The sequence below is a fragment of the Carassius auratus genome, chromosome 17, assembly GCF_003368295.1.
Source record: "Carassius auratus strain Wakin chromosome 17, ASM336829v1, whole genome shotgun sequence".
Taxonomy (NCBI): Eukaryota; Metazoa; Chordata; class Actinopteri; order Cypriniformes; family Cyprinidae; genus Carassius; species Carassius auratus.
In genome coordinates, this window is record NC_039259.1 from 19,940,677 (window position 1) to 19,964,891 (window position 24,215).

Below are 24,215 nucleotides of genomic sequence, written 5' to 3' on the forward strand. Positions count from 1 at the left end.
CTTATCTCACAGCTGTTCCCAGGTCAGTCAGGGCAACCAGTTGAGTGGTCAGTGATACACCACTCATGCAAGCTGCAAGGGACACGGGCCCCGGGACATGAGTCCTAAAACTGCTCGAATATCGCCCTTTCTGACCACCTTATCTGTCGCAAAAGAGTAAGATGGATTTGGACATCTACCTAAAAGCACATCTGTGAGCCTGGAGAGTTTGTGTGCATTTTTGTTTGTGTATGTGTGTGTGGAGTATCACTGAAGAAATGCATTGCCTCAATAATCACTCACAATATTTATTAAACTAATCAGAATTAGTCCATGAACTACATAGGATGATAATGTAAATAATTAAACGGCACATTCAGCAGTTTCATAACATTGTTTAGTTGCATAACAACGAATCTTGTTCTTTCAAGATGAGTTCCACAAAGGTTAAAACAGATAAATATTATTATTCATACATGTTTGTAGAAGAGCAATGAAAAAAGAAATCTGCAAGCTGTTTTGATACAATTAATATTGACTAATAATAAACCTTAACGGGATATTTCATCGAAATAAAATCATTTACTTACCCTCATGTCATTACAAACCTCTACGCCTTTCTTCTGTGGAAGACCAAAGAAGATATTTTGAAGAATGTTGTTAACCAAACAGTTTTGGTTTCCATTGACGTCCACTGTATGGATATAAATACATACATCTAATTTCTAAGGAAGAAAAAAAATGACATGAAGGTGTACTAAATTATATTATAATTTATTTATTATATAATTCAATTTTGTATATATTTGTATATTTATATTATTTTGTAAGTTTTAGAACATCTGTTTTGTTGTTGACACATACAGTATAAATGTGATAGAAAGTGGATTACTACTTCATTTGTACACTTTATTTGTATTTGAATACACTTTAAATGCTCATGTAAGATAAAAATTGTGAATAATTTGCGAATGTGTGCCAAAATGTTTGAAAATCATGCTTGCTGATTTTACTAAGTCTGTCATGAACCATCAATATAAATAAAAATTTTTAAAATACATTTTTGCTCCAGTTCTTTAATATTTATTATGGAAAAAAAATGGTTAAACAGAGATAACCTCACATTTTTATTTATAGCAAGTATATACAACAAATACAAAGCTCACTAAATCACCTACTGTTAACCCCTGGCAAATTACAATACATGCTGTTATGATTCATCCATCAAGATATTTATATTAACCATATTTATATAAATGCAACATATTTAAATGATAGTGTCTGAGACATCGTAAATGTTTATGCATGGCAACCTTGCATGAAAAGCAATGCTAACAACCTTTATCTTACCAGTACAAAGCAAAAACCTCATAATCCATTTTTATGTGAGTTCTTGGAAACTGAAACATGTTGGACAACCTTTCATGTACTCCGTCTGCAGACAAAGCCCGTTATTTTTAGGTAGCCTATTATATCCGTTGTTTTCCATATTTTACATAATTAGAGGCTGACTCAACTGATTTAAGACAAATGCTTTGAAATGAAAGCTCAAAACATTCATTCTGTCCTCTGGTGGGATGCACAGTTTTTCAATTACAGGCCATTGTTGCTTGTTTGCTTGTCTGTTCATATTCTTACAGTTGGTAACAGTAGGCCTAAGTGTGGCTGTCAATGGTGTCATCAGTTTTCATAAATATTCTTCTCTGTATAGACACTCGTGCTAAATCTTTTGCCCTCATGATACCAGTTACACCTCTGAGATGTCAGGTATATATATGAATCTGTCACATAGGGCTTTGCAGGTCACTTAATTACTCTCTAATCAGATGTATTTCAGTGGCTGAATGACAGATGTACACTATTCTTACTGATGTTATTCCATTAGTGGTCTTTATGACATACTGGTCCCTCCTTCCATTACATGCAGCATATGATTGTCATTGCATGATAACCGCACAGGTGCTTTGTTACTGTGGTGCAGGTGCTTCTTGTGTGTTTGCAGCAAGAGTAATGATCAGGGCTTTGCAATAATTGCAGACAACACAGCATCAGTTCACATACACATAAAATGCAGTCTAATAAAACAAAGCTTTTGATGATGTTCCACTTGCCGCATGTCTTCTATCCACCCTGACCCAAACCCTGTTGAACCCCCTCCCACCCGTGACCTCACAAAAACTCCAAACGCATTTGATTCATTATTTGTCTCTGCTACTCGCAGATTAGCTGTCTGAAAACAGACACGCATTGCACGGGCCTGGTGTATTGCAGCACATCTGTTTTGAATAAAGACTTCTCCTGTGGTCTCGCAAGACTCCCTGGATGAATCCAAGCCTAATTTTCAGTATGACACCCTGAGGTATCGCTTACTGGGCTTTAGCGGTGGAGCGGCGGCTCTTTGTGGCCAGCAGGTCGATATATGAGAGTGTTCCTGCTGGAGCTGGGCACAGGTGAAAGCAGTAGATTAAGATAATGAGAAGAGTGAGGCTAGGCTTTGTGTCCCCTGAACACATTCAGCATGTGAGAAGGTGGTATGTGTAGTTTAGCTGTTCTGTGTTAGAACGATGTACCATGGAGGGACACCATTGTGTACATTTGCAAATTATAAAGACAGGACAGATTTATTGGGAAACCATGCATGTGTCTCCAGACCCAAGGATGTAGCTAACCAAAGGTAAAAGTTCAAGATGAACTCATGTTGATTGACCACAACATAAATTTGGGGGGTGTTGGTGTTCCCCTCAAAGTCTGTGGAGAAAGGAAAGATGAATATTAAATCGAGTTTAATACATGATCAGAAAACATTGGTTTATAATCATTAAAACACGTCTTATTAATCGTCAGAACCTTAAACCATGAAAATTAACCATGGTTTTATTCAAGTAAAATTGTAACCATGTTTTTGGCATATTGACTAACATTGTTTAAGCACAGTTGTACTACAAATACCATGGTAAACTATGGTTAGTGTTGCAAAACCTTGGTTTACAGTCTGACAATGTTAATTTGGTTTTATTTGTAATAAAACCATGGTTAATTTTCGTTAGGGAAATTTGCATAGTATTTCGAAATGAATTTCTGTTCTTGTTTTTATGTTCCAGACTGCAGGCAATATAGAACAGGAATAAACCCGTTGTATGTGTACACTTGACTCGAATAAACGCCCAAAACAAGTTCCACAGCTCATAATGTGGCACCTAGGTTCGACTCTTGTCACTGTACGTCTCGTCAGCTGAAATAGCAGTGGTGGAAGGCTATTTCTATTTCAGCCGACCACGACAAAATCCAGTTCAGTGGAGAGCAGCTCTCCCTCGTTTTCCGTGAGTCGACAATCATCGGAAGCGCGCACAACTTCGTAAGTGAGGGGCTGCCAGCTGCCGCGGCGGGAAAGAGCAGGTTGCCATGGCAGCCGCGTTCGGAGGAGAGCTGCAGATTGGCAGGAAAAAGCGTGTCAACAATTGCCCTGTTGCAGCGCGAGAGAGGAGCCGCTTCGTAGCCCTGCACTCCTGACGGCCCCGTGCCTCGCGCCTCAGCCACCCCATGCTGTTTAATATTATCCATTCGCAGAACGTGATTGATCCTGGACCGTGTGGTAAAGATCAGCAGTCAGAGACTTCCCATTTTCTTTGCTCAAAACTCTCCAAACAAACATAACTGCCTCAATTAGTAAACAAAGGCCTGTCCCCGCGCTACTAACGCTTAAACGCGCGGGCAATTATAAGCGGTCTTTTATACCGTGTGTGTCTTCGCCACGTACAGTGACAAACTGAAGACTGCGCAAAAAACACACACTTGTGTTTGACATATTAGGGTAACAGAAACTGTTTATTTTGTCGACTTCTGATCGAATTTATCAAGCCATTGTCAGTTTAGAGAGGGCATATGAACGAGTCCACAGGGCCAACTGTCTGCTTTCCAATTCACAAGGTGTTCACTACAGCACACTGAATGCCTTCGCGGCGTCATCGAACACTTGATTAATAGAATTTATCATAGAATTTAAATTCTAATACATGACTGTTGTAATGTTGTAGGCTATTTGAGAACCAGTGTGAATGGTTTATTTAGTCTATTTATTTATTTATATTAAGGTTTTTGGTTAACTGTTACTGCTTATTACAATAGACAGGAAGCTTTTGAAAGTGAGCAAATTAATCATTTTACAAAGGCACAGATCCGTTGTAGTGCATTCCATGGTCACGTATGAAATTCTTTTTGCGGTTTATGATCACGTGGTGACGGGTGACGCGTTCATTTTGAAAATTTCAGATGTTATCTTTAGGTAAATGTTTCATACGCTATATGTTGATATTTTATATTTTTGACTCATAAGAATTAGTAAACTTGATACAAAAAAGCATCTATTGCAATTGTTCAAACATTAAGAATGTTTGCACATAAATTCATTTTAAACTTTTGAAATACGTGATTTTAGTCTTTTCATCTGAACTCGATTGAGGTTGTGCGACTTTAATTAATTTCCTTAACATAGGCTACATAACGTATTTAAAAATTCCCAATAATTAAAGTGTTTAGAAACAAAGTAGGCTATTTGCAATTTGTTTTTGTTTTTTACTTTTGTAAATTATCTCAAATTATAGAAGTAAAATAAATATAAATCATTATTTTAAAAAAAGCAAATACTTTGTTTCTAAACTTAAAAAAATGTTTAGCATGTTAAGGAAATTTATTTTAAGATAAATCATGGTATCACCAACTGATATTTTTTATTTGTCTAGATGAAAAACAAAAAACAAAAACAAACAAACAGCAACAAAAAACAACACTAAAATCACTTAATTTTAAAATCTAATATGGAATAATGTGCACACAACATTCTATATGTTTGAACAATTGCAATATATTTTTTTTACTCTAAAATCCTTCTCAAGAGCTGCACAAACAAACAGTATAAATAAATTGGAAGTAGCAAAGAGATTATGAGGCAAAATGTGATGTCTACATTATAATAGGCTAGTTGAACATTAATTTATTAATGTTATCAAGGTAACAACAAACAAACAATTAATAAACAAACAAGTAGGTAGGTAGAGGCGCGTGTTTTGGTCTGTACCCTTAAGTGTACTACTACTCACTTAAAGTGATATGCCCATTTAAGTAGGGCATGATGCTCATTTTCGACTAGAATTCGCCCAATGACATACAGTATGGTACTGTAGCACGCGCCCAGCGCATAGAAACTAGGCCTACACACAAGGTGAATTCAGGTGAATCAAATGCCAGTTCACTTCGCAAGGCATTATGGGGGATTGGGACTTACCCAGAGAAGGTTGTAGTTATTTTCTCAGTAGTTTTTCGCTCACATTGTTCTTTTTTTAATGAACGTTCTGTTTTATCACGAACCAGGAGGTGAAATAGCAATCTTCTTTACTTTCTTCTTTCTATCTTTATTTTGCTGTATTTGTTCTCTGAGGTCGATGAAACCAAACCTGTCGGTTAATGTGGGCCTATTCAGCGACTTGATACACAATTGCTTTGAAAATTGTCAAAAATATTTTTCATAAAATGCTGGCAAAAAAAAAAAAAAACTGCTCGGTACCCTGCAATCATTCCGGATTTTTGCACCTTATAAACAAAGACGGGGGGATTTTTCCTTTGTGTGCAGACAAGTGAGACTTATTTGCCATACACCTCGTCTCTTCCTGAACACTCTCGGTTGAAACTGTGAATTTGCTGTCATCGGTCTAATCACGGTGGCATTGATTTTTTGAGCTCTGGAGCCATATCTGCCCTAATAGCCAATTGACTGGTCTGAGGATGACAGACTGTTGATGTTGTTTATTTAAAGCAAGGCAAAAGAATATGAATCATAATTGCTATAAACAACAGCAGCATGGCCACGGATCAGCACGCAGAACTGTTCGGGTGAGTAATTAAGGCTAAAAAGATGCATAGCATGGATATAACACATGTATAAAATGGACACCTGTTTAAAGACACAAAAATAATCGATAGGCTACATATAGGTGATGAGAGTGTAGGCAGTGTGATCATCGACGGCGCTTTGTGATGCAGAATTGATCCGGACCGCAGCCTGAGAGTGGCGCAGCGGGGCTGCCGTTTGTTTAGTAAACTCCCATGAATCCAACTAGATAATTGCTCTGTGAAATTGGTGGCGAGGGCAGCTTGGGTTCCGGGTTCCATGTTCCGCCCACCTAGAGGACCGAATGAACGTCTGCATCTCTTTATTTTCTCAAATTATCAGAAAGAATCGCAGCATGAGCACGAGGAGAGATTTGCTATTTGTTTCATGAGGGAAGAGGACCGCGCGCAGGCCGTTGTGTGACTGGCGCTCGAGCTCTGCTCCTCCGTGCAGAGTCTCTGTGACGAACTTTGTGATGATGTTTATTGACTGTTTATTGTCTGAAAAAAACACGCACACATACGGCATAGCTGCACCCTTCCGATACCTCCATCCATGATTGTGTCCTCACTCATTGAGAGAATCAGACAGAGCGTTTGTTACACTGTTGGTTTATTTTAATTACTCGTGCACGAACTAAAGTGCAATTCCTTTTGAAAGGATCTTAAATAACTTTTCTAATAGCCTTCTCGTCTTTTTGTGCGTGTAAGAATAGATAGATAGACATAGATAGATAGATAGATAGATAGATAGATAGATAGATAGATAGATAGATAGATAGATAGATAGATAGATAGATATTAAGTTATGGCATTCTATTGTTATTATCTGTAGACATTTGCATTAATATTTATAAGGCCATTCATTGCATCATAAATTAGGTTTTATATTTGGATGGATCATTTACTGTGGTGATGAAACATTTAGAAATAATAATAATAATATACATGTAAAATATGTAATATATATAATATATTTTTATATTTAAATTAATTTACATTATATATATATATATGCCCACTTTGTATTTAGTGTATTAAGTGCTGCACCTCTCTCATTTAAATAATCATAATTTGATACAATGCATTTATTGTTTACCTACCAACACGTATTAACATTATACTTATATTTTTAAATACTTATTATTACATAGGTAATTAATTTCTGTAGTTGCATCTATACTTATATTATTTATAAATGTAACCTTACAACCAACCCTGTCCCTCCACAATCTCAGCCATATCCCTCCTCATTGGTAGAAATATTTGGATTTGGATTTTGCAATAATATACTATGTAGTTACTATACACACACACACGCGCGCGCGCGCGCGCACACACACACACACACACACACACACACACATATATATATATATATATATACTTACAACTTACATTTTGAGGCATAACAGTTTTTTCACACTTTTCCATTATGATGTTTTCTCACCTTAAGAAAGCAACGCAAACCCTCATTATCTCCTCCATGATGTATTAGTTGTCTTTCAGTGAGACATGTGTTGTTTACTTTTAAAACTGTAGACAATAAAAGACACCCTCAAGATGATATCTCTGGAGACCTGTAATGTCTACAGTGAGTGAAGCCTTTGGGTGTTGAAAGTGTGCAATCTTAAACCTCTCATATCACATGGGGGAAACACGCTATGGCTTGATAAACATTTTTGTTTTAAATAAATGCATGACATCTCTCAATTAAAAAAACTGCTGTGACACTGATCCATTGCATTCCTTGTGTGTGTGTGTGTGTGTGTGTGTGTGTCTACCTTTGTTCTAAGTTTCCTTACGTTTACAAGCTGACAAACACAAACACACACACATCTGATATTATTTAGGCATCAGTCTCATTTCTGTCAGCAAACTGGCCAAAGTTGGGAAACATTTCAGCAAATACAGAAATCTAGAAGCTTCAGAGGTCATGCAAAGGTTTTTCTCCCCAAAGGAATCAACGACAACAGATATGTTTTTATCTCCCAAAGTAACAATTTACTGGGTCACAGTAGATCAGCATGTTTCCTCCTTTACAGCAAAAACATTAGCAACAGGGGAATACTGTCTTGACAACAAACAAAACGTCACAAAACATTGCTTTTAAATATAGCAAATATACAGTTCTTCAAAGAAAATTGTCGTACAATGCCAAGGTTTCTTTTTTCTATTCAAATTTAAATAATAAGATTGTCTAAAGGGAGAAAATTTAATCTCCTTATATAAAGGGATGCAAAATAACAGTCTAGGTTTTGTACAATGCTTCTGTTTTCTTTTTCTTTCTTTTTTGTACTGACAGCAATTTAATCAAACTGTGACTTCATGCCCTACTATTTGCAAATTGTATAGCACCTCTAAAACATAAAGGCAAAACATTTCACAAACAAGTTACATGGACCTTGATTACAACTGTAAACATTCTCAGCATGGGTGAGTAACGCATCACAGGGTGGATTCAGGCTACTGCAGCACACACTGCCAGACATCTAGGAGGAAGACAATGACAAATTTAAGACTGTTATTTCTCTTTTCAATTTATGCACATCCCTCTATCCCCCCTCCCCCTGCCTCTTTGGCACTAAAAGAAATGGTGACACAGTAACACTAACAGATGCCAGATCATTCATCATAAGGCAAGATAACAGTAATGTAGCTAAATTTACCTTATAATAAAAAAGAAAAGAATAACATACGCTACTAAAATGATACTGAGAGTATATTGACAATAGCAAATGTAGGAACAGAGCAAAGCAAAACCTCTTCAGCATCTGTACAATTTAAAATGAAGATAATAAAGTAAAGACAAATTGAAACAATTTGAATTAAATTGGGCATTTATTATTAAGTACACAAAATATTTTGATCAGAAATTAATAGGACAGTATATAGGATATCCAAGTTATATTCTAAATAGCAGATATAATGCAACAAGTTAATGTAGAATCATACAGACATGAAAAAAAAAAAACATTCAGAGTTATATTATCGCTGCATTGATGGATAACTCAAAGAAATTATATACTTTTTCAATTATTCAAGAAGTTTACGACTTTAATTCTATTTTGTCATTCTTCTTTAACTAAAATAAATAAAAGGACATTTAATCACTTGCTTTTATTTTTATAATTTTTTGTAAAATTTATTTTCTGTCTTTATTTTAACAAATAACCTTTTCAAAGGTCTGTTTTGTAATATAAAATAACTCTCAGTGTACCTTAAGCTAGTAATAATTTTTATTGCCAAATAATGCAGTGTTTTTCTGCACTGCTGAATAATGATCATATAATTTAGAATTGTACCGATGATAATGACTCCTGATGATGTGCGATAATTTTCTGCCAAGGATACCAAAAATATTTAACCTGATGCTAATTCAAATAAAGTTATATCCTTCGCTATTTCTGGCACAATGCACATTTTAAATATATCGCCATAACTATTTATACATATCACTGAATGAGCTTGTGCAAGTTTTCATAGCTTAAAGATTATATACTCGTTTTATACTGTAGAAATGTCATTTTTATTCAGTACTATGATTTACTTTCTAATACTGAATTCCACATTTGCGTCCAGTGTCGATGACCATATGCCACTCTCGACATCTTCATAATATTCACATCCAAAAAATATGTGTGACTTAATCTCTCTGTCATCCTTTTTTGTCTCCCTCCCTTCCTTTGGTCCTCCTTGAAGTGCAGTCACTCTGACGAGGATGAATAGTGAAAACTATTCAACGAGTCACGGGCTTGTGCACAGAGCATCAGGGGGACAGAGTTGAGGTCAATAGGAGGCACCTTAAACACCCTTATTTCCTCCCAGCCTCTGAATCTCAAACGCATGCGCTCTCATTTGGACAACCTAATTGAAACTTCAAACTGAATATGTTGCAATGTGTACAAGTTTACTTGTACATTGAGTAAATGTAAACTTTGAAAAAAAAAGCACACATTCTTATTTACTCAGTGCTGCAGAGCCTCACTGCACTTAATACTGCCATTATTGTTTCTTCCAAAGAATCTCTCTTGTACCTCAAAGCAAACAGCCAGATTTTCTCACAATATCAATACTCGCATTTCCCCCTTATACCTTTATTTAACCTGGGAAAACTCTTAGAGAACAGTTTCTCTCAGTGCCCTGTATGGAGGAGGGGTTAAGGGGACCAGAGTAACATGATGCAGCACTCAACTTGGGGTTAAGTGCTTTGCTCAGGTGCACAACGGCAGTACTATACACTAGGACCCTTCTCTTGCCCATTCATTCTCTCTGGTGCCCCACTGGGGAATGAAACCCATAGACCCCCAGTTTGTAGTTGGTAGCCCTGTGTGCTCAGCTAGCTATCCTATATAGACACACATGCTCCCTCAGATCTCTGCATCTTTCCTTCCAATCCGTCCGGCGGAATTCCCCTTGATCTCAGTCAACAATGCCTCACAAATTAGAGCGCCATTGGTTTGCAATCTCATCTCAAGTCCTTGTGCCTAAATCCTTTGGGCATGTCTCTATAACATCCTCAAACAATCAGACATCTTAACACATCTTTCTGTATACAATCTCCTGCGGGCTGGCAACAGAGAAGTTTGCCGTGTTTGTTGAGCAGCCAAAGTCTTCTTTTTCTATCAGTATAAAAAGTGTCCCCTCCTCAGAAAGCAATGCACTGATGAGATACTCGATGGGCACAGATGACCCACATCTATCTGCTATCTTTGGAATGATGCCACAGCCACCATTTAGAGTATTGTCCATTCATTGTATTTCACAGGTGTAAGGATGATCATCAAGAGCAGTGTTACATGCAGCCCCCACAATTTGCATAGCATTTGATCAGGATCTCAAATGCAATTATTTACTTAAGATAAAGACAGAAAGTGCAAAAACACATCGGGCTAGTTTTCTAGCTTTGTGTTTAGATGTTTGTTTAGTGGTAGGCTAAATGTAATTTATTTTAACATGAAATCGATAAGGGAAGGTAAAATAATAAACAAAGAGAGCATCTTTGTAACTTTTGTAATTCCACGAATAATGAGTAGGCTAAACTCTTTATGGTTTTACATTAAGCACAACCAGAAAAGACAATAGGCTATATATCTTTATGCTTATTATTCACTCTGTATTTCGTGTGAAGCAAATGTAAATTTTTCTTCACCACCACATAAGATGTCAAAGCATGCGTCGCGTGCCACAAGGGTCTGGCACCTGTTCGTTACGACTTATATTTGCGTATAAGCTGTGCGTGTGTTCAAATGAAATCTGATGAAAAATTCTCGCTCGTGCACATGTTGTAAAATATTATGGCTCTAACAAATCCGCATGCATTTGCATCCGAAATTGACAAAGGAATTAAATTAGCCGAGGCACCGTTTTCCTCTCTGGTTAAGTTGGCTGTCTGTCAGCAACGCTGTGTTCAAGGCATACTGATACAAGAGGTGGGCGCAGGGCTGTATGAATGAATCTGTGCGACACCATTGCAGACGAATAGTTGTACAAGATCAGAAAGTAATCTTGATATGTTTAACAAGCAGCCCAAAGCGAAGCCTGATAAATAATAAAGGAGCTTTTAGTGGATCCAATTTATGAAACATTAACTCTAGGGGCATAATGGAGTAATTAGTTTTATCTCACGTTGGATGTTATTGGACACTGCGCCGCTGAATGAAAACTTTTATTTTCAGGCCTAACTGTAAAGACAACGGGGAGCAATTTTCTGCACCGGGAGAGAAGGGTGGTCTTTAATGCTGCTGGTGAAATCTGGATGTTCAGGTACAACACAGTGTTTATGTAGTACTCCCAAAAGTGTATCAAAGTTCGGATCCATGGAAATAAAAGAAATGTCAAACAAAACAAGCATTAGACTGCATAAAATAAAGTATGGACAAGGGAAACAGGTGAGGCTTTGTTTAGGTGGCTGAGGTAGATCAATATCTCGGCTTGCAGGCCAGGAATCTTGCCCGTTTTTCTCTAGCACTCTGCAGATCAGCTTACGGCTTGTAGACAGACTGTCGCCTATACCTCACTGACAGACAACCTGCCTCACCCCAAAAGACGGAACAGAGAAAATATCTTCATTCTCTCCTGAAGGAACCGGTCGAATTAGTTCGTCCAACATTTTTTTTTTTAATTTAAAACAACGTATAGGAATAGATCAAATGAAATAGTCAACGTTGTCTGTAAACAGCGAGGCAAGACACGGCTTTGTGGCTTTATACGCGTGTTAATGATGGGACCGTCTTTAAGACCGCAGGCCCATCCTCCTTTGGGCCTCCTCCGCCTCCACTGAAAAACCACATAACATCTTCAGTGTTTGTCTAAAACAGCCTAAACGTTGGTTTAAAAAATAATGTAAAAATTTGATACGTAGGGCCTATGGATTTTGCGTTCGGATTGAGTCTTTCAAGACACAATGGCGTGTTGTCCACCAGCAAGGGCGGAAGTCTAAAGAATCAATAAATGCATCTGTGCTCGAAACGGACAGCGACCGAAACTTCTTTCTTTCTTTCTAATATTTCCATTGCTTTTTAATGTTTATTTTGAAGATGGATTGAAGATCCTCAAGGCGATCTAGCTACCATTGCATTAATATTATTAGGCTATTATCATTATAATTATTATTGTTATTGTTGCTTTGTTATATATTTTTGTTGTTGTTTTGCTTTGTTTTTTTTTTATTATTGTCCAGCAGTGTAACGCCATTATCTATTTCTATTTTTACTATATTCGTTTTGTTGTTATTCTGTATTTCCCACAATTTCATTAGGTATTAGAATGATTAAATAGCTAGGAACTGGCACTATATGATTCAACAGACCAATTTGTTACAAAGGCTTTATTAAACTCCATGGGTCTATGTGTTTACTCAGTCAGGATCGCTTGTGAACTCTTTAAATTATAATAAAATGAAGTTTGTGGGCAAAAATGTGTAGGCAAAATTATATATATATATATTATATATATATATATATATATATATATATATATATATATATATATATATATATATATATATATATATACTTTTACAAATGATTTTTAACTAGGTTAGCGTGGCATTAAAATAAACAGCATTTACCCAACAACATAACGCTGTGACATACTAGCCTATATGATCATAGAAAAAAAATCGTTTGAGAATAATGTCTAATATAACAAGAAGCTCACACCGATGTGACATCACAAATAAGAGCTTGTTGCATTAATCCATCAGTCGTTTCAGAGGCGCGAGTGGGAATTCATTACAATCAGCAGTCCTTTTTGTAAGCCTGTTGGTTCCGTCTCGGACACCCAACCCGCACTGGGAGTTTGCAATTTGATAGCACGAAGGCTGTGATTCTCCACGCATTGTCTCGAGGCTGCTTTTGATAGATAGTGCTTTACAACTGAAGGAGTGATGTCAGGTAACCAGAAGAATTTTGGCACCTGTTGGTAACGTTTAAACCTAAAGAAAACTTTTGTTTAGGCTACTTAATAAATAATAAAACCGACCAAAACATAGTGGCAAAATAACATTGGTGTAATATTTAAAGTAATAATAATAATAATAATAAAATATTTATTTAATATATAGTAGTTGTTCATTAGCCTGAATGAATGTTATTACATCATGCATCCCAGGTGGTGTTTCCTTCTTGAGACTAAATACACCAGACTAAACATATTGCTTTAGCGCATGTCTTTTATGTGTCACACAACTCTCCAAAAATGGCTGTGAGGTCCGTTTTAAGAAAGAACAAACGATATTAAAACTCACACTATCACAATTAATAGTAAAATAATTTGGTTGAGATAGATAGATAGATAGATAGATAGATAGATAGATAGATAGAGAAACAGACAGACAGACAGACACACAGACATAGAGACAGACATAGAGACAGACAGACAGACATATCCCCCGAGGGTAAATGTAAGGGCAAAAAAACAGAAACGTCAAAACTACATGATATAAGAAACATTTAATAGCTATGTGCCTTCGGCGTTTTAACAGTTTTGCAATACCAGAATATATTTGAGAAAATAAAGATAAAAAATAAATAACTAAATAAAAATAAATGAATACATACACATCTGCATGCATATTGTATCTTAACAGAAAATAAATTATTAGTCACCAAAATGACTGCGCATACTCCCATTGAAAGCTTTTATTTCCCCCATCTTACTATTTTGATCTTGTGAATTATATTTCCGATCAGGTGAGACAGCAATCGGCTATTGCGCGAGAAAATATTGGCAAAATTATGAATTTAAAATCTTTTATTGAGAAAAGATTTGATGTTCACCAGCACGCGTAATCTAAGATGAGAGACAAGAGTGGGGACAAATACAGAAATAACGGAGAACTGGGGTGAACGCACAGGCCAAGGGACCCAGAGCGCAACTTTAGGAATAAAACTTTTTATAAAACATTAATTCATTCAAATAAAACGATTCACAAATTTAATGACTTTTTATTTTTACTTAGACTAAATATGATGCACTTGCTGCTTATTCCATTGGGGTTAACGTCCAAACACAAATAGTCTCTCAGTGGACACTTGCCCCTCCATTGTGATTAAAAGCCGTAGGAAAGCAAGTCCACAATTAAGACAAAAAACATACAAGGAATTAAATGAGTGATACTGCTCTTCTGATTGTGACCCTTCTCATAGTCACACCTTAGCCTACTTACTTGCAAGAGAGTAGCATTTGTTTTTCGCCACAAGATACAAAAAGCCCCAGTCTTATAATATTATTACAGATCAAATTGGAAAATTATCTTAAATGTTGTATTTTAACTAAAAATAATTCGATATAGAATTTTGTCAAAAGAAGTATAAAAATATGTAGGCTAATTTAAATTTTTCTCTGCTTGATATGAAAAGCTTCTTTATTATCTGCTTGTCATAAAAACGACACGCCTTTACAACACTAGGATCATCATCACCATAAGTATCTGGAATAACTAGAATTCTGTATACAAAATTCCAGAGGAGCCATGAATTAGAAAAAAAAAATGCTTTTTAGCAATATAATTTCATCATGGTACAAGTTGTTTGTTTAACTCGACAGCTCACTTCACTAAGTCGGGAGCTTTACACACTCATTAAAACGATTATTCACGATCTGTCGAATGTTTTCTTTCACCAAGCAAATATTTTAATATAGACCGGGATATACCACAAACCCTATTCCAAAATAGCATGTTGACTCAAAGACAAAGAAGATTAGCCTACTTGGTCGAATAGCAAAGTAAATCTAGATTTACATTGCAAAAAGAAAAAGTGTATTTTTTGTGAAAAAAATACAAATAAAAAATCATGGAGCTGTATGACAAGATAACCTACATTTGTACTGACTGTTCTGACAATAGTGTGATTATTATTTATGGATTTATAATGATTAATATTTTGTTAAAATGACTGGTTTTAATGTTACTGAATTATCGAATAATAATAATAATAATAATAATATTAATAATAATAATAATTAAACATTCCACAGCTTATTTGTGATTTTTAATGGTTAAAATATTAGAAGGCTGTTTAGTTGGGGCAAATTTCTGTATTAGCTCTTGCGGGGTTTTTTCACAGCTTGTAAATGATATTACAGTTCGTCTTGCCACAGGGAAAACTAAGTTTACAATAGGCCATGTATTTTGCAAAGATATGAAGTTAATGTCACTACAGTTCTGCGTCATTCTAGCGCCCTCACTCTGCCTGGCTCGTATTACTCGAAGAGAGAAAACGTCCTTTGCATTTTACAAGTATTTTAATGCTTCAGAGTTGGATCAGCTTCATTAAAGCTTCGTTTCACCACACCGTTATCTGCGAATTGGTCAGAGGGAATAATCAGTAGAACTCTGAGTTATATCACATGTTCTAATCTGGCCTCTCCATAGGGTTGTATAGAGACATTTTACATGACAACTCATACCAAGCAGCAAAATTAAACTATCATAGGCGCAAAGGAAGGATTTTTAAAAATAGTAATTTCATGTGCAAATAGCAGAACGGAATATTAAAGCACAAGCTGTCGCAATATTCATAACATATTTGTATGAAGTGTATTGGAATAGCCTATAGTTGATCGTAAATGTAGCACTTTTAGTCACAGAGCTCAAATAATAATTTCAGTGTCATTTTATGAACATATCAAAATGCTTTAAATTCGGTCAGTGACATAATTATTTATTTTATCATTTTTATTGTAGCCACGCATTGTTTTATATTTACTATTGTGTTGAATCCTTCATTTTTAGCAGGATACTGCGGTATTAGGATGCTGATGTGCTTGCGTGCTGTCCCCAGATCCCCCCGCAGTGTCTCTGTGCTTCGGGGTAATAGGCAGAAACCACGCCTTTTGTGTAGCCTGTGACTAAACCCTGCTTACAAGACCTTGTCAAAAGACACAAAGGAAAAATAACTATTATTTCAAAGGCATCGCTTCATTAAGTCTGTACAATTCAGTACAAGCGATTCGTCCTAACTAGGGTCCACAGCGTCGAGCCGAAAATGATTCCCATGCAGATATCAATTATTGGTGCGATTCTAGGCCTCGTTTGTGCTTCAGGTAGACTGGTTGTAAATCTTTGTGGGTTGAAAACTCACGCCGTTGACCGGAAGCAGATGCAAACCAATTAAATAAAGTCAGAGCAAACAATCACTGCCCAAAAATCATCATTTTGCAGTCACCGCTTCCGACTAAAAATGCTTTGTTCGTGATGCTACCATTATTTAACACCCACCACATGCAAGCTCTGCTTTAGCCTCTGTTTGTAGTCACAAATGCTGAATAAAAGTGTGAACATAAAATAATTACAACTGAAAATATTAAAATGGAATTTCAGCGGAAATATTTCGTATAAATATTACATTTAAATCCTCATAATTATTTTGCAACTAATATATATATATATATATATATATATATATATATATATATATATATATATATATATATATATATATATATATATATGAGGGTTAAAAATAAAAGAATTTTGCATCTCAGTAAGTATAGGCAACACCAAGCTAAATTATCGTCACAAGTATATAGCCTAGACTATATATATATATATATATATATATATATATATATATAATTATTATTATTTATTTATTATTATTATTATTATTTTCATTTCTAGTAAGAGAAAAAAAAATATTATGGTTCTAAATTTGACCTCTCCTTTTTTTGCTTTTGTTTTTGAGTGGTCACCCCGTTTAACATTTGAGCGATAACATCTTGCGAGGAGATATTGAGTTCCACCGGTCTATTGTATAAAGTACAGAGGTTATTGCATTACGTTTGGGAACATTTAGCAAAACGTCTCTTTTAAAAACATGAACCCAAATCACTGGACTTCAAGTGTTGAAAGCTAAGTTGTTTTTCTGTACTACAGCAACTAATGAAAAACAAGAGCTGACAGTGATTATGAAGTGTTGTGCATTGCTTTGTATAGCCTCTACAACCAGGAGACGCTTGTAATAAATGTGTAATAAGCTACAGCAAAACAGTAGGCTATTTCAGAACAAAATAAAATAAAGGAACCTAAAGAAATGGAAGAATTTGTTGTTCAGTCACATTATTCAGGTAGGGTTGTTAGGCCTACGATAGTAATAGGTATATCCTAATAATAGTTTAGTAAATATCGACTTTCATTGTTTGCTCTTTTTATTTATTAATTCATTTATTTTTATTGTATCGTTAAAAGAGTAAAACAACCCAAAATAGTTTGTGTGTGTGTCATTTTTCCCCCCTTTCCTAAAATAAATATGCAAGTTTAGGTTTGTAACACCTTGCAGGCCTGGCCTTCATGTAGGCTATACCCGCAAACTGTCGCTTAAATGTTTTATTAAACACACTATGCTAATCAGTATCTTGTCAGACAGCTACTATAAATGCTAGCTCTCCAAAAAAGACAAAATGTTCGTAATAAATGTACTTAACCTACTTTTTTTATTTTGTTCTGTTAACAGTTTAAGCGACAAACACGGGGCATAAGACCACAAAATCACAACCATGGAATTTAAAGACGACATAAACAATCACTCAATATTTTATGAGGCATTTACTCAACACGGGTTACACGTTCGCAAAGTTAACCTATAATTTCAACAGGTATTGACATTTCACTAATTACAAAAAGAATGTGACCTGCATGGTGGTGACCACATAGCTACAGTAAATTTGCAAACACAAGCTAAAAGCATTCATTACGTCTGTCTCCTTCAGAACTGTCAGTAAAGTTATGAATACTGAAAACAAACTATATTTTGTTGATTGATACCCATTCTTTGGTCTACAAAGAAACTGTATTGTTAATATATGTATAAAATGCACTACAGATGCATTATTCAGTCTGTATTATTAAAAGAACAAAACAACAAGGAGCCACGGATTTGAACGGGCATTGTGCACTTATAGAACATTTATTTAAAAATGAAAATAAAACTTTGTGTTAATTTTTGAAAAATCTCACCCCACCAGTGCTCATGACGTGATAATACTGCAAACATGATGACTGGAGGTTGTTCTGTAACGTATTAGATATTTTAACATTTAAAATTAGACAAAACTCCAACCACTATTTAAATAAACATTCGAAAGTAATCATACTGCCTTTCCCAAAAGAAAAAAAAAAAACTATGCTTAATCCTTTTTTTTTTTTTTTTTTTACTCTGGTCACATTGCACGTTGCTGACAGTGGAATAATAAACAGTTCGGCGACACTTGACGTTTGTATACAGTCAGAAATAAATGCATAATAATAATAATAATAATAATAATACAAAATACCTGGAATTCGGCTTGCATTGTCCGTTCATTCTCCTTAATTTTTTTCATTTATATATTACATTGTAAATTGGTGTAAAATGTTCACTTACAGTCTGATCCTGTGGATGCTAGTTAGTGTATAAGTGGATTTGATGTTGACCCTTGATTCTGATGTGTGAAGTAGTCAGAAAGTCCGCTGGAAAGTCCGGAGGAAAAACTAGTAAGGGAAGGCCTTAAGGAGTCACACGCGAGAGAGGAGGCCGTTTGCGGGGAGGAGGAAGAGACGGCCCTGGAGCTCATGGACGTGCTGCTCTGGGAGGTCATGGATGGGTGAGGGACGTGGGGGAAGAAGTAACTGGTCTGGCCCGCCAGCAGGTTCACTGAACACGGATTCAAAGAGTACGTCCCGGAGCAGGGCACGGAGAGCCCACATGGCACAGAGGCGGCCAAAGCGGCCGCTGTGAGGTGGTGTGTGGCGTACGGAATCTCTCCATTCACGAGTCTGTCAACAGTCAAGCCATTGGAGGCAGGGAAAGAGTGATTGCTCCCCAAACTGTTTTGAGTCAACATTGTGCTATAGGACATCGGGTGACTAGGGTAAGCCGAGGACGTGCCGTTGTAACTCAACGCGCTGCTCGCTCTCGGATGGTGGAGCGAGAGGAACGGCGACATGGGCCAATATAAAGAGCCAGCTCTATCCATAAATGTCAGTCCGGTGGAAGTTAGCCTCGCGCCCCTTTTAAACGCCAGCTTTGCCCTAGAAGTGGTCGATCTCCGCCGAAGTTTGCCCGTTGTGCCGCCAATGAACACGTCGTCGCTGGAGGGGTCAAGCATCCAGTAGTTCCCCTTCCCGGGGTCATCGTAGTGCCGGGGCACTTTGACGAAACATTTGTTCAAACTCAGGTTGTGTCTGATGGAATTCTGCCATCCCTGCTTGTTCTCCCGGTAATACGGGAAATTTTTCATAATGAACTCGTAAATGCCGTTAAGGGTTAACCGCTTCTCCGGACTCTGCCGGATAGCCATCATAATCAAAGCGTTGTAGCTAAAAGGAGGTTTCTCGTACTTGCCGTTTTTCTTGTCGCCTTCTTTGCCTCCTTCGCCCTCCTTCGAGTCCCGTTTCTCTTCCTGCTTGTCCTTCTCGTCGGTGCACGAGGAGTCGTGGGATGAATTGTCACTTTTAGCGCAAGTGTTCTCCGACTTCTGCTCCTGTGCTTGGACAGGTAAAGGAGTCTTCTCCTCTTCCTCATGCACCACTCTGTGGTGCTGGTGGTGGTGTTGTTGGTGGTGGTTGTCGCTTTGCACGGCTTCGGGAACCAGACTGTTTATACTGAACGATGATTTAGGAATCATTTTGACTTCTTTCCTTTCTCCCATATCCAACATCACAAGTAAAGACAGAGTAGCAACAACCAGCAGCAGCAGCAGTTGGACTTCAAATCTCTAGCTCTGGCAGACTCCTCTAATTAAAAAACACAACAACTATTTCATGTTCCTTAAAAACACGTCGATATGAGACAGCTAGCTACAATTAATTACGGAGCCACAGACACTAAGCTGTAAAAAAATAGCTTGAACCTTTTTAGAGACTGCAGCCAACCACAGCAGCATAAGTATTAACCGCGCAGCCAATCACTGAGCAGTTCTTAGCGCCTGTTCCAGTGCGTAAGGATACACAAGATCCACCAATGCTCATGCCCAGTCAACAATGGCTTTCATTTCCCCCAGCAAACTCCTAAGGAGAAAACAGACCACATAACCTCAATCAATTTTTTTTTATAATTGTAGAGTGCTGTTTCAACATATCCATGCGTCCTCAATTTGTTTTCATACCGCAGAGGGAAAAACAAAAGGGACTAAAATGTAGCCACAAAAAACAGGTACTACTTCCTGTATCGGAAATGTATGGCTTTTGAATACACATTAAGCTACAGCACATAGCCTATGTATAACACTAATCGATAACCTTATACTCGCTGAACAGCGACGGGAGATTTGTAGCGTTTGCATTAAATACTGATCCTTTCTGGCGATCGGCTATATTTATACGACGTCATAGGCTATAGGCTACTTATTCGTTCTCGCGTATATATCAAATTTAAACAGTTTTTCCTAAAAGTTTCAAGTCCGTAGCTACATGTAGCGATATAGGCTACTTATTCGCACGTTTAGACAGCTAAACGATTCTGAACATAAACTATAGTGTGACGTTCATCCACATAGTAAGACGCTCAAGCATCTTTATTTCTAGCGTGTTAATAATCATGCTAAGCACTGCCATTAACAATATCATATCATCAATTACGAGCGAGGCAGTTGATAAGAACAACGATATAATACGATAGCCTACACTTTTTTTTACTATTAATACGTAGGCAATAATAATAAAAATAATAATAATAATAATAACGCAAGTAGATGATATTTTATTTCTTGGTACGTTTATAGATGATTAATTTAAGGTGATAAACCTGAACGCATGCATTTTTATTGCTTTAGCTATTTACAAAGCACACGATAACAAATAGGCTAAATAAAGAAGGTCTATTATGATCAGAAATGTCCCCATACAAACTTCTCGCATGAATGGAGGAAATATAATATTTAGGATGAGAGTTGGCTATTTGTTATAATAATTTAGAGAAAACAAAGAACTCCCAAACACAAAATATTGACTTTATATACGAGAATAAAAGTAGGCTAGTTAAGGTCCTTAATATTTTTATTTTTAAGAAATAGATACAGTGCAAGATAGTTTTAAAAAAATAAAAAATAAAATCGGTCTTATTAAGGACGCAAGAATAACCTCGAGAATAACGGCAGCAATTAGTTGCTTATATTTACCGTTGAAGTTTGTCTAGTAATGGAAGGGCTGATATGTGTGTATTTGTGCTGGGGACGTTGCAGGGGGGTTGACTGAACAACAGACACACGCATTCACATGTGCAAACAAATCGTACACACAGACACACGCAAACAAACAAACAAGCGTAGCTACTGGATTGACACAAGTGAGAATTGTAATAATAAACTCAGGCCTGCCTATAAACACATAGTTTCATATAAACATTCAAATCAATCAATTGCATTTATTTGACCAAATTCAGCCTATCACAGAAACAGAAATAATAATAATAATAATTAACATTAAAAATGTAATATTTAGTCAGATAGCCTATTTTATGGAGAACATACCAACGGATTACTGGTCGACATTAACTGTTTGTTGCATAGGATCACATTTCTTTCTTTCTTTCTTTTTTTTTTTTTTTTGCACTGCACACATTTTTATTGCATCCATACATTAAACTTGATACCCAACAAAAACATTCAACTCTGGCACAAGCTGCACAGTCGGCTATAATCATTGTGAATGTGACATCAGTGACTGCATATATTTCAGACCATTTGTATCAACACACATCCCACATGTTGCTTTTAATGTACTTTGATAAAGCTATTGACCCTTCCAAGCCGAAGAGAAAATAACAATTTGAGCGCATGATGCTGTGCTCGATCATATCAGGTTGTTTTTATAAATGACACATGTTTGTAGCCCACCTTCAGCAAACAATAATGTCTCTTCGTCACTGTCTGACTGCGACTGAAGTGCATCATATAGGCGGAAAAATCAAACTGATTAGAAATAGGTAGGCTATGCACAGGTTTACAAACTTTCCTCATTTGATTATAGTTGTCCACACATTTTTCTTTAAGTAAGTGCATTTTGCCCGTTTTAAGTATTGAGAGCTATATTGTTTTAGGCAGCCCATATCAAACATGAGCTTTCGTAGCACTGCAAAGTTCATTTTGGTTTGCGACGGGCCGTTAACAACATCATCTGGTTAATTACATAAATATGGCATATTATTGTATCTAATGTAGTCTATTGTGTTTGATAAACGGTCATATATAGCCTATTTATCGGACGATTTTATTGTTGCTTTTTTATGAAGCCCTGATCATATTATGTTAAAACTATGGCCACTTCTTGTGCTAACGAATTTTAAAGTAAACGGGGGTGGGATATTTTAATATTTAGGCTATTTATTTCAATATTTGTTTATCTGCATTGAACTAACATTAAAGCATAACCTACTGAGGTTATGCCTGCAGCAATAGGCTAGGCTAAAGTAAAATGTTGATGGTGCTATATGAAGAGTGTTTGATATTTTCTGAAATGTTTAATGAAATTATTTCCAATAAATAATGTCTATTAATATATTTATTTAGACTATAACACGTTCCCAATCTTTAATAGCAGTAGCCTGCGGTTGTGTTGATGATACTGGGTAATAAAGTTTTGCACAGTTATGTGGGCTCTTCTTAAAATGACTGAAATGTTCATGAACACGTCGCTTAAATAAACACAGTTGTCACTTACCTTAGCAAACATACGCCTGTGTTGAAATGAGATCTGAAACGGAGGTAATCCTGCACAAAGTCAAAGCCGTCTTCTGGAGCTTGTCTTTATAAGAGTGCCCTCTAGCGGCGAGGGAAAATTACAGCACATTCTTCTCTTGCGCTGTTTGGGTAAACTCGCTATTTTTTCAATTGTAACAAAACATACTTTTTTTTTTAATTTACAATAGGCTCCTAAATAATAAATAGAATGACACAACTCATGCAAATATGTATCTCATCGATCCAGCTAGAGAATGATTTAAAGTAGTCTACAATGATTCTTCTAAAAAAAGGTAAACGGTTACACTTAAGACAGTCCACTTTTAGGCTTAATTTCCTCTTCAGTCCTTTAATTGACTAAATTCTTGAGAATCTAGCTACTCTTAACTGTTTGTTTTTGGTATTTTTTTTTTTTTTTTTTTTGCACTGTTGTGGCCTACTATAGGCTATTTCATTGATCGAGATATGATTTTGCTGTGTGTTGCTAGAACAACAATATAAATATATAAATAGAAACTATGAGAGATGTATTTATTCATTATATGTTAGTGTTCTTGCCAAAGACGAGCACACTGACAAAAGAACAAAAGAAATTGAACTCGTGAAATTAATCGCTTTTAATCATTATCATTCTGTTTATGCATTATTGTTGTGCGACGCATACAATATAACAAAATTAATAGCTTATGATAGATTAATAAAAATGTTTTGTTAAAAAAGTTGTAAATATATGTTTTGTGTGCTTTTTTTTTTTTTTGCCTCTTACTGTTTATACAATAATACAAAAATAATAACTTGTTTCTGAATTATCCATAATATGATCAAATGTTTAGAAACTCGAACACGGTGGCTTTATGTGGAGTAGATATTCTCAAAGACGGAGAACAATCGTTTTTCATAGTCTGTAGCGCCATCATGTGGTAGGTAACTAACAGCATAATTGGGTTTTTACGAGGAAAGCCTTACAACACTATCAAATTATTTATATGATCTGATTCTATATAGGTTGCGATATGCAAAAGTGGTACCAAAGGTTTTGATAACTTAATGATGGAGCACATATAATGCTATTAGATTTCGTTTTTTTTTTAGATAATGTAATAATTGTAGACCTGTGAATACAGTAAGCGCTGTTTTACCTTGCTTTTTGTTCTTATTTATTTTATAACAAAGACACATACAGCAATTAT

The 24,215-nt window shown here is 36.1% G+C and overlaps 1 protein-coding gene across 2 annotated transcripts; it reads right to left on the reverse strand.

The window, feature by feature from the left end:
• Positions 1-1,093: 1,093 nt before the first annotated feature.
• On the reverse strand, positions 1,094-20,225 carry foxg1a (forkhead box G1a). 2 transcript variants are annotated; one of them, XM_026286319.1, is made up of 2 exons: positions 18,732-20,225; positions 1,094-2,727 (listed from the first exon to the last, which is right to left on the reverse strand). In XM_026286319.1, the coding sequence occupies exon 1, from the start codon at positions 20,005-20,007 to the stop codon at positions 18,754-18,756; it is 1,254 nt and encodes a 417-aa protein (XP_026142104.1). In that variant the 5' UTR covers positions 20,008-20,225; the 3' UTR covers positions 1,094-2,727; positions 18,732-18,753. The 2 variants fall into 2 exon arrangements, with proteins under 2 accessions (XP_026142104.1, XP_026142103.1); XM_026286318.1 differs by lacking the exon at positions 1,094-2,727 and adding an exon at positions 7,838-8,354 and having other exon boundaries at positions 18,732-20,224.
• Positions 20,226-24,215: the final 3,990 nt, after the last annotated feature.